Source organism: Hemiscyllium ocellatum, chromosome 20 (assembly GCF_020745735.1).
Source record: "Hemiscyllium ocellatum isolate sHemOce1 chromosome 20, sHemOce1.pat.X.cur, whole genome shotgun sequence".
Lineage (NCBI taxonomy): Eukaryota > Metazoa > Chordata > Chondrichthyes > Orectolobiformes > Hemiscylliidae > Hemiscyllium > Hemiscyllium ocellatum.
In genome coordinates this window covers 20,399,969-20,412,545 of record NC_083420.1, presented here as the reverse complement: position 1 = coordinate 20,412,545, position 12,577 = coordinate 20,399,969, and the positions used below count along the sequence as shown (strand labels likewise).

Genomic DNA, 12,577 nt, shown 5'->3' with positions numbered 1-12,577 from the left:
AGTGATCCTTTAGAAGATGGGAAGGGGGATTTAGTAATGGGATATGAGAAAATGGCTGAGACATTGAACAGGCATTTTGTGTCAGTCTTCACAGTGGAAGACATGAACAATATGCCAGTAATTGACAAAGAGACGACAGTAGGTGAGGACCTGGAAACAATCATTATCACAAAACAGATAGTCTTGGGCAAGCTAATGGAGCTAAGGATAGACAGGTTTCCTGGCCTTGATTGAATGCATCCCAGGATACTTAAAGATGGTGGGAAAAATAGCAAATGTGCTTATAGAAATTTTCCAAAATTCACTGGACTCCTGGAACTAGCCCAGAGATTGGAAAACAGCAAATTTGACACCACTGTTTAAAAAAGGAGGTACACAAAAGTTGGGGAATTATAGACTGGTTAGCTTAATTTCTGTAGTGAGAAAAATGCTTGAATGTAATCAAGGAAGAGCAAGGCACCTGGATAGAAATTGTCCTGTTGGCAGACACTGCATGGGTTTATTAAGGGCAGGTTATGCTTGTCTAACCTACTCGAATTCTTTGAAGACTATGAGAACAGTGGACAATGGGGACCCAGTAAATGTGGTGTATCTAGATTTCCAAAAGGTGCTGCACCAAAGGGCTGCGGCATAAGGTAAAGATGCAAAATGTTATGAGCAATGTATTAGCATGGATAGTGGATTGGTTAACTAAGCAAACAGTGGGGATAAATGAGTGCTTTTCTGCTTGGCAGTGACTACTGATCTGCCTCAGGGATCAGTTTTGGGACCGTAATTATTCGTAACTTACGTAGATGATTTGGAGTTGGGGACCACATGTAGTACATCAAAGTTTGTGGATGATACTAAGATGAGTGGTGGAGCAGTGTCCAGTGGACTGTGAAACTTTGCAAAGGGACATAGATAGTTTAAATGGGTGGGCAAAGACCTGGCAGACGATGTACAATGTTAATAAATGTGAAGTCATCCATTTTAGTAGGAATAACAGTAAAAAGGACTATTACTTGAATGGTAAAAAAAATTGCAGCATGCTGCTGTGCAGAGGGACCTGGGTGTCCTTGTGCATGAATCACAGAAGGTTGGTCTACAGGTGCAACAAATAATTAAGGCGGCAAATGGAAGTTTGCCCTTCATTATGAAATGGATTGAGTTTAAAAGCAGGGAGGCTATGTTGCAGCTGTATAGGGTGCTGGTGAAACCATGCCTGGAGTACTGCATGAAGTTTTGGTCTCCTTATTGGAGAATGGATGTACTGGCACTGGAGGGAGTGCAGAGGAGGTTCACTAGGTTGATTCTGAAGTTGAGGGGGTTAGCTTATGAGGAGAGACTGAGTAGACTGGAATTATTTTCATTGGAATTTAGAAGAATGAGGAGGGATCTTATAGAAACGTATAAAATTATGAAGGGAATAGATAAGATAGAAGTAGAGAGGATGTTTCCACTGGGGGGTAAACTAGGACAAGAGGGCGTGGCCTCAAAATTAGGGGGAGCAGATTTAGGACTGAATTGAGAAGGAACTTCTTTACCCAGAGGGTTCTGAATCAGTGGAATTCCCTGCCCAGTGAAGTAGTTGAGGTTTCCTCATTAAATTTTTTAAAGCTAAGACAGATAAGTTTCTGAACTGTAAGGGAATTAAGGGTTATGGTGAGGGGGCAGGGAAGTGGAGCTGAAACCACAAAAAGATCAGCCAAGATCTTACTGAATTGCAGAGCAGGCTTGAAGGACCAGATGGCCCTTCTGTAGGTTCTTATAAGGAGCAGCTTGCAACATTACAGAAGTGCGATCTTTCTTCTGATGCACAATGAATAATCAGTGAACCAAGGGCTGGTCCAAGGGTTTTTGGCACCAGAGATGAATTAACACCCCCTCCAAACTAACAAGACCCTGGTATTCAACTATATGGCTGTGACAGCCTAATTATAGCTACTGAAAGTGAAATTAACCACTAGAGATCAGTGCTCAAGTCAACCTTGTGTACCAGATGAGTTTTCAGTCACAGACATCATATTTTGCATTTACTCAGCATGCAAGTTCATTTTTAGTTATGCAATGCTGTACACCCATCAACAGTCAGCTTTAAGCTTTCACTACATAAATGGATATGTTATCTATCAGCATCTTGTAACTGGTTGCAAAAGCATCAATAAGACAATAGTGTTGAAAAGATGCGGAGGACTTTAAGACATTACCACACAACATACGAATCCACACCTATGCCGATAATTCAAAAGGACAAGTCATTTGCATGCATCGGTATCCATTAAAATCAACTTTATTTGAGAATGATGTGATTATACAATATAGATAATGAAATTAACTCATAATTATGCTATCACCCACTTAGCACCAGAATTCCGACTCACTAGTATCACCATTGTAGCAAATTAAATATTTACAAGCAAAGCCCATTAGGAGTAATGAAAATCATTAAAAGCGAGGGAGAGGTGGATAGTGGCATCATACACAACTGAGTGACTTTCCCATCATGAAACTGCCATGACCACTTTACTTGGGTTTTCTTTTAACAAATAACTACCACCAGTAAAAACACCATGTAGCCAAATGAATACTTACAAGCAAAGCCCACTGGGTTTGCTTTAAGTTTTTAAAAACTGCTCAGTTGGGTGGACCACTGCTTGTTACCAAGAGAAATCATACTCAACAAGCTCCACCAGGAGATTGATTAATGATTTCTCATGGGCCTTGCACAGATTATCACTTCTCTCCCTCTCCAATTTCAAGGGTTCACCCATGCTCCTGTGACAATAGAACTTCTTGAATAATTTTGCTCATAGCTTGATTTCTGTTGCTTTTCGGGCCTGATACAGGGCATATAGCAAGTAGGCAATTATGTCATCCTTGAAGACTGAAAAAGCCATTGCAAAAGGCTGGTCCTCAGTGGCGACCTGCCACTAAGTTTCTGTCATTTTCATTCTCCATCTCAGAGCCTGAACAATTGTAGTCCTCAGGATTGACTCTTGAGCTTTTAGAGGGCCGTCTCTCACAACCACAAGGTGTGCAAAGAATGCAGATGGTGGCATGTCCATTGAAACAACTTCCTCTGCTGAGGGTTCCTGCAGATAGAGGTGGTCAACGTGTTTTTTAAGCAGTCTTCTCCCTGATGTTAACTGTATACAATGCCGATCCCATTTCTTTTCCTTTAAGGATAACTCTGGGAATCCATGGAGAGCACCACTAAAGTTACTTACATAGGCCGTATCTCCCCAAAATCTGTCTAGCCTATATCAACCGTGGCCTCTTTTCTGGACTTCTTGTTTTAATTCAATCTTGCCAACCAAATTTGGAAAGCCAGGCTAAGCCTCGCTCAAGGATGTAAGCCCATTAATAGTTCTGCCAGGGCTACTCCCCTCATCATATACGGTAATGTCCCATAGATGAAAAGGAAACATACAAGCTTCATATCCAAAGAACTTGCAGTTCGACTTCCCATGCTACTTTTGAAATCTGGGACTGCTGCTCAGCCAGCCATTAGAAGACTGGTGGTTGGGTGTCTTGCGGAAGTGCCTCATTCGGTTGTCTTCATAAAGGTCTTAAATTCCCCACGGGGAAACGTGCTCCTGTTACAAAGACATCAGGTATACATGCACACTAAAGGATTGGCAGAAAGTTTTATACTGTTGTAGGAGATGCAAGAGATCTTTAGGTGCATTTCAATTCTTTTTGAATGGGCATCAATAAGGATTAAGAATGTACAGCCCCATAAATGGCCTTGTGAAATCTGCATGTGCTCAACCCGGGATCTCCCTGGTCAACCTTGTGGGTGCAATGAGAATGCTGAAGAAGCCTTTCTGGTCTTCCTAGCAAGTTTGCATTGTTTGATCAGGTTTTCAATATCCATATCTATGCCTGGCTATCAAACATACTTCTTAGTAAGTATTTTCAGTGTAGACATTCCTGTGTGGCCATTGTACAATTCACCGAAAGCTTGTACTTCCAAATAAACCTGTTGGACTATAACCTGGTGTTGTGTAATTTTTAACTTGTCCACCCCAGTCCAATACTGGCACCTCCACTTCATATAGATCACCAGTACCCATTTTAAAAGGTCTGTTATAAATCAAAGTAGGTTTTCTGTAGCCATTTCCTTCCCAAAGGTTGGGAGCTGGCCCTTGCACCACCCTCTGATGAGTTGGATTTTCTGCTGCCTACGCATAACTGGGTTTACAGTGGTCCCAATAATACCTAAGGGCTCACGAGTGCACATGGCCAATTTAGCCTTGGTGTCTTGCAGGCTTAAAAGCAAGGTGCCCAATAATCAGGCTTTCCTGAAGGTTTGCTCCTCAAGAAAAGATAAAGCAGTACCTATGTCTACCTCCATGTCTAAGGGATGGCCATTTACCGGACTTTTATCTCAAACGGGGCCACTTTGAGGGAATAATATAGTTTAGCTGTATCAATTCCACATACTCTGGCAGATTTATTGGCAAAGCCCTGCCTTGAGGTGGCTTCGCCCTTAGGCCTAGGGGGTACACATTTTGCCTGTTTCAGTATCCTTGTCTGAATAAAACTCTGACTATAAAGTGTGGCATGGGCATTCTTGCTCCTCACTATGTTGTGGAGAATATTTCTATCTAGTTCTGAAGCCTTGTGGCTTCCGAGTCCAAACACACTTCCTTGGCAACAAATAGGTGCTGAGAGTATTACCTGCTGGGGACTTGGCTCTGTGGTCTGGACTCACCCAAGAGGCAGTCCTGCCAAGGGACTGTTAGCTCCGGATTCCCTTTCTCCACATTTTCATGGGAAAGGGACAGTTTTATGGCTTACGTGAGGTCCAGATCAGGTTTGCTTAGTAGCTTCCTTTGCAACCCAATATTATTAATTCCACAAACTAAGCGATCCACTCCTTGAAGCGTTGACCTGGATTCACAGTGTACCACCAATTTCCACACTCTCAACAAGAATTCAGTAACTGGTTCCCAAGGAAGTCCATCTACAGTGTTAAACCTGTAATGCTGCAATATTACAGATAATTTAGGGCCAAAGTGGTCCGCTACCGTATCTATCGGTTTGTCAAAAGATCTTAGTCCCAAGGTTGCCGGTTAGGTGAAATTCTTTACGAAGCTGAAAGTCACGTGTAGTTAGAAGGATGATTTAATGTTGGTGACCCCCTTCTATCCTTTTTCCTGAAACAAATATCTTATTCTTTCAGGGTACTAGGACCTATCCTCTACATCGGCATCATAAGGTTCCCTAACAGCAGCATTTAAAATATTTAAATGTTTTTGCTGGGTTCAATGATAGGTAAGGCTGTCCAAAACTTTTTTGACTTTTCTTTTCAGGAAGAATAACCCAGGAAGCCCAACTGGAAAGGAACATCACTTACTGTTGAAGACCAAAACAGAGCCACTAAGCGGGACAGTCAGTTCTGCAGACAATCCTCCCAATGAAACCAGAGAATGTGTTGGAGACATTGCTGGTGTTATTTCTCAAGCACTGTTGTAAAATTGGAGCACAGGTCTCACACTGAAGTACAGAGGTGTGGTAACCATTGTTCTTCACACTAAGACTTATGTTGACTTGCAAAGGTATTTTTTGTCAAATACATGCTAGCATAGCTTGTAGAAGGATGAGCTGGAGACCTGATTCAGTGCTGGATCTCCTCTTCAATCGTATCCTTTTGAGAAAGGTGACTACCAAAGTGTGGAAAGTGTTTAACAAATTGCACAGTCTCTGTTTCAAAAGGTAGAATATTTGACTGACCAGATCTGGATTAGTAGTTTTGCTTTAGCAACATTCAAGTACAGTCTAAATTTCTTGTCAGTAGAATTGAAAAGATCAAGAACGGTTTGCAAATCCAGAGCAGAGTAGGAAATAGCACTGCAGTCATCACATACATATGTCTATGGTGGTCGGTTTACTTTTGGCATGAGAATAACTGAGTTTTAGTTGGAGAATTCTAGGCAGAATTTGATACTCACACCAGAGGGCAGTTGATTTTGATGCAGTGAATTACCACTAAGGTAAATTGTATATCGTATGGTAAATAGTATTATAACCTTATGTGACACCAGTCTAGATTTTAAGGCAACTGTTTCAGGTCTCCCACTCAAGTCTGTGTGGTCATATCATGAAGCAGTTGCAGGATTATGATGACATTTGTTTGACATCCAAATCTCTGGAGAACAATCCATACAGCCTTGAAATATGCTAAACAAAATGCTTTTGTCAATTTTCTTTTAAATTTTATTTATTCACAGGATGTGGGTGCCACTGGCTAGGCCAGCATTTATTACCCATTCCATATTGCCCAGAGGGTCATTCAGAGTCTTTGATGTTGCCGTGGGCCTGGAGTTATGTATAAGGAAGACCAGGCAAAGATGGCAGATTTATTTCCCTAAAAGGCATTCGTCAACCAGATGAGGTTTTAGATTAGATTAGATTACTTACAGTGTGGAAACAGGCCCTTCGGCCCAACAAGTCCACACCAACCCGCCGAAGCGCAACCCACCCATACATTTACCCTTTACCTAACACTACGGGCAATTTAGCATAGCCAATTCACCTGACTCGCACATCTTTGGGCTGTGGGAGGAAACCGGAGCACCCGGAGGAAATCCACGCAGACACAGGGAGAACGTGCAAACTCCACACAGGGAGTCGCCCGAGTCGGGAATTGAACCCGGGTCTCAGGCGCTGTGAGACAGCAGTGCTAACCACTGTGCCACCGTGCCGCCCACAATCAATAATTTTCTGACAATCAATAATAGTCTCATGGTCATCTTCAGACTCTTAATTCCAGATTTGTACTGAAATCAAAATCCATCATCTGCCATGGCAAGATTAAAACCCAGGTTCCCAGACAGTACAGAGATCTCTTGATTAATAGTTTAATGATAATACCACTAAGCTATCACCTCCCCACTTTGCATTCCTTGATGAACACAGAGTTCTTAGTATTGGATTTGTCTAGTTACAAATACCATGTCAGACATTCCTCATTTAGATCCAAAGACATTTTGGGCTAAATATGAACAGAAATTGGTGAAGTGATAATTTTGATAAATTTCATTGAAGGTTCCTGACTGTGCGCCCTAGCAATGTGCTCATACTATTCTCTGAAATTCATTTTTACCAGCTGTGCAACATGCCGCTATGATATCCTGCTCATCTGGTCTGTCCTCTTGCCAAATACGTGCCACTGCCAGGACCTCCCAGGATTCCCAGTGCCATATTTAAACAAAGTTGTGCACCAGGTAAAATGCTGTTTGCGTGGAGATGCCCTGCACTGTTCCTACGTGTGAAGAATTGCCTCAGAGATAGAGCACAACAAAGGCAAGTTAGCATCTCCATTTATAAACAGGGAATTAGAAGACCAGGAGGATGGAGTAGTGCATAGAAAGCCCATCCTATTCCACTATTCCATTACCTTAACTAGAGGAGACTGTGATTGTTGATGATACCGAAACCTCCATGTCTTAACAATCAAGAAAGAATCACCATCTGTTGCTGTGCTACTTCCTCATTAATGCCTCTGTGAATGTTTCCTTAACATGCCCAAACCTCTTATCCTTGTACATGACACATTCTATTTTGTCTTCTGCACTAGTGGATTCTGCACAATTTCCCAGTTGAAGACAGAAGCCCTTTTGGACACCTCTTCCTCCTCCTCAGAGGAAGAAGCCATAGATCTCTCATAGTACACATGTACAGGACTGCCTCCTGTAAGCCTCCACCAAGCTCAGATGCTGACACTTCAGTGGGTACTTCAGCTAGATTATTGTCACATCTCCATAGCTGGTGAAGGGAGAAATACTGCATGTCATGGCACTTGGATAACTGACAGACACAAGGCTCAGGCAGAAGAGGACCCTAAAAAGTGTTAGGAATTACCACTTTATACAAATGCACATTCAGACACAGGAGCATCAGACAAGTTTTTGGAAGCACGAGGCGAACTGGTTCGAAAGTTGTTAAGATTCCACCAACTATGATGGAAACCTTGGGTTGTCAAATTACACTATTTTGCCTGGCATAGTCAATATATCTGTTTTTCATCAGATGACTGAGGTTAACTTTTGTGTGTTTTCTAAGTGCACTGAACTACCTTTTTCCTCAGTGTTGTCATTTGATTCAATTCACTTCGATTGAGTGCAGTCCCAGAAAAGGACAAAAGTAAACTAGATATTCTAAAAAGAGGAAAAGCTTATTTTACTAAGCTTATATGTGATTATCTAAAAGCGTGGTGATAGCAGTTATATGAAAGTAAATCATGTTAGCTTAATAAGAAGCATTCAAGGAAGAGGTTGTGAAAGTTCACAGCATTCATGTTTCTATGATGATAAGGGTGAGATTAGTAAATTTAGAGCTCCCTGGATATTAAAAGGATTAAAAAAAGTAAAGCTTATATTAGATGCTCCCCTTCCTGGACCTCTCCATTACCATCACTGGCAACTGACTAACCATAGACATCTATTACAAGCCCACCAATGCCCACAGGTACCTAGACTACACCTCCTCCCACCCTACCTCCTATAAAAACGCCATCGCTTATTCCCAATTACTCCACCTCTGCCTCATCTGTTTCTAGGATAACCAATTCCACCTCAGAAAGTCCCAGATGGCCTCCTTCTTCCAAGATCGCAACTTACCTTCCCAAGTGGTTGACGATGCCCTCCAATGCATCACCGCCCTTGAACGCCACCCCTCCCAATGCAACAAGGATAGAACACCCCTGGTCCTCACCTTCCACTCCACCAAGCTCCGCATACATTGCATCATCCTCCGCCACTTCCACCACCTCCAAATGGATCCCACCACCGAAGATATATTTCCCTCCACACCTCTGTCAGTGTTCCAGAGAGACCATTTCCTCCATGATTCCATTGTCAGTTCTACACCCCCCCTCCCCCCATCCGAGGGGTCTATCCACATCAGTCAGCAGTTTACCTGTCCCTCTACCAATGTCATCTACTGCATCTGTTGCACCTGATGTGGTCTTCTCTGCATCAGGGAGACAGGACGCCTTCTTGCAGATCGTCTCAGAGAATGTCTGGGACAACTGCACCCACCAACCCCAGCACCCTGTGGCTGAACACTTCAACTCCCCCTCCCACTCCATCAAGGACATGCAGTTCCTGGACCTCCTACACTGCCAAACTGTTCATACCCGACGCCTGGAGGAAGAATGTCTCATATCTCTGGGCGGCACGGTGGCACAGTGGTTAGCACTGCTGCCTCACAGCGCCAGAGACCTGAGTTCATTTCCTGACTCAGGCGACTGACTGTGTGGAGTTTGCACATTCTCCCCGTGTCTGCGTGGGTTTCCTCCGGGTGCTCCGGTTTCCTCCCACAGTCCAAAAATGTGCAGGTCAGGTGAATTGACCATGCTAAATTGCCCGTAGTGTTAGGTGAAGGGGTAAATGTAGGGGTATGGGTGGGTTGCACTTCGGCAGGTCGGTGTGGACTTGTTGGGCCGAAGGGCCTGTTTCCACTCTGTAAGTAATCTAATCTAATCTAATCTAATCTTCCACCGTGGGACCCTGCAACCACATTTCCCCTTCCCCCACATTATCCCAGTCCCAAACCTCCAACTCACCATCACCCTCCTGACCTGTCCATTACTCTCCCCTCTGACCTCTCACCTTCTCCCTCACCTTCATCCATCTATCGCTTTCTCAGTTACCATTCCCTCAACCCATGCCCTCCCTTTTATCTCTCCCCGGGCCACAAGCCTCATTCCTGATGAAGGGCTTATTCCCAAAACATTGATTCTTCTGCTCCTCAGATGCTGCCTGACCTGCTGTGCTTTCCCAGTAACACTCACGACTCCTGGCTCAATATTATAGAAAATCTAGAGGAGAAGTAACATTAATAAAAAAAGGCAAAAAAAGGCAAAGAGCATTAAAAAGTATTGGCAAGGAAAATCAAGACAAAAAACACAATCACAGCACTATCACATTGCTAAGAACTCAATGATTTGTGACAGTGCTTTTTTCCAAATGAAATTTGCCTTCTTCTAATAGTAATTGATCACAGGGAATTACATCTTTGGTTTCCACTTATTTTTGAAGGACAAAAACATGACCAAATTTCATGGTATCTGAATAATAATTAAGCAAGAAGTTAAATGGATCTTCAAGAATGCCTGACAAAAATCAGTAAAAGAATAAACTGACCCATTCAATTCTTTGTAACTAGCTTGGTTAGTTTATGGGTAACACTATCGTTGTCCTGGGGAAAAAAAAATCACTTTGTTATGAAGTGAAATATTGAGTCAGTCTGATTACCACACATAAGCTTTCTTTCCAACTATATATGAAATCATAGAATACTCACATCAAGTCCACACCAATGCTCCAAACAGCATCCCACCCAGACTCAACCCTGTATCCTTTCCTTTTGGCCCTGTATTTCCCATGTTTAGTCCATCCAGCCTGTACATCATTGGATTACAGAAAGAAACTGGAGCACCCAGAGGAAACCCATACAGACATGGGGAGAATGTGCAAACTCCATAATGACAGTCGCCTGAGGGTGGAATTGAACCCGGGTGCCCAGCATTGTGAGGCAGCAGTGCTAACTACTGAGCCACCCCATTGCACAAATACCTATTTGTACTGAAGAACCTGAATCAATTTAAACACCTTGCAGGTCAGAGTTCAGACACTAAATTCCACTGATGGTAGTCACTGTTTGAAAGGTTTTCAAACATCAGCCACTTCATGTTTTTGTGTATTGTTCTGCAAGGACTATTTGAGGTCAGCCACAGAATGGTGCTTTTTGGCCCTTGAGTAAAATGCTTAGGCATGAACAAAGACTTAACTCCAGATAAACTATAAGCGTGAAAATATCAACATTCACACAGTTGACAACTGACCCAAAATGGAGACCTTGCTCAGGAATTCCTCATACATCTTCCGTTTTCTCAGTGTGCTACCCTAATCAAAAAGAAACAATATATGTAAGTTAGTTGATTTGGTTCAGCAGCTGTTACTTATTTGCTTTTCAGCAGTTAAAACTTATCCATGTACTATGTCGAATACAAGCCATGAGCAAAAAACTTGGTAAAACAGACAATGTGTATTTCAAAGATGTAATTTCTCTGGATAAATGCACTTCTAATTTAGTATTATCCAATGTGCTATGTTTCCATTTCATAATGGATTTCATTGAAACATTTCAACAAGAAAATATTCAGTCAATTATTCCTGATCTCTTTTCAATTTACTTTTAAGTTCATTCAGACAAAAAAAATTAGCATTCATTGTGTTCAATTAATACATTTTAGATTATGAATAAAAAGTAAAATTCACATAGGTCAACTCAAAACACTTGGTGATTCAAAAGTAAACTGTATGACAGAATGAAAGCTCCTTGCCAAAACTGTAATATCCTCAGAAAGCTATAGAATAAAACTGAATTTGATTTATTCAGACACTTTAAATGGCCCTGATTATCAGGAATAGCAAACCCAATATAAATTATAAATAAACTCTCTTCATTCAAACCTCTCTTCATTTTCATTCAAAAACAAAAGGATCACTGAACGCAATCTTTCAAAACACCTGGAAGGGATAAAACAAAACTTGACTTACTTAGCCGCCCTGCTAACCTTTAATTGTATATTTGAACAATTACACTCATTCATACAGGTCAGCAAATCTTCCATAAACAATAGGAATGAGTGATTGTACAAGGTTCACTTATTCAAAGTCACCTTTACTTATTTAATGCATAAAAAAGGTATGTTATCAGGGCTGTTTCTAAGGCTAAAAGAGATAAAACAGTATACGAAAGGGTCACAGCACTCATGTTTTAAATTTTGAGACGAGACAGGTTGTACTCATCCTTTGAACCTGAATACCCTAAAGTTATTCGACATACTTTTGTGTGCATATGTAGTTATTATAAGGGTTTTAGTTTTGTTTTCTGCCCAAGGGAGGGTGGTTGAGGAAAGGTACTCCAAAAACATGGCAGGTAATAATGCTGATCCAAAATTAGATGGCAAAAAGAGATTAATCACGTGATCACAACTTTGATCACTTTTAATAAATTACATGTATTGTGTTTAACAACTCTTTTATTCATGCAGAAAATCTTGGGAATATTTCCCAGGTTTTTTTGTTACTGTGAAAAAAGCTTACATCAAGCATTTAATTATTTTTAGTTTCATACTTAAAGTCCCAAAGAAATTAAAACAACAATTCTTTTTATTTCCACTATTGTATTTTAGTATATCCAACATAATGTACAGAATGTAAGAATACATATTGTATGGTGTCTAATTTTCTCCCTTACCAGCTTTTCCTTCCAATTTTAAAGTACACATCATCTAAGTCACAAAATGTTCAGTAAGTACCCTCTCTCCAAAGCCTCTACTACTGCCATCAAGTAGGTGAAAATGGCCCAGCAACAAATTTTTACTCCAATGTTTTCATTCCAAAGCCAGCTAACATCCAGATTGTGAACTTGGTTAAGTTACACAGCAAATTGTCTCTGATAAGATTGCAGCTCCATATATCGTCACCTCTATCAGTGCCTCAACTGTCTCTGTGGTGGGAGACTCAAATTCCTTCAGCTTAATGCTGCTCGGGCTGAATTAGTCACCTCAAATCAC

The 12,577-nt window shown here is 41.5% G+C and overlaps 1 protein-coding gene across 1 annotated transcript in view; it reads right to left on the bottom strand.

Moving 5' to 3' along the window:
* Positions 1-12,577, bottom strand: part of prkar1b (protein kinase, cAMP-dependent, regulatory, type I, beta) — a 190,549-nt gene that overhangs the window by 46,249 nt on the left and 131,723 nt on the right. Inside the window, exon 8 of the mRNA XM_060840190.1 lies at positions 10,838-10,898. Within this exon, the coding sequence (XP_060696173.1) occupies positions 10,838-10,898 (61 nt within the window). The remainder of the gene's footprint in view (positions 1-10,837; positions 10,899-12,577) is intronic.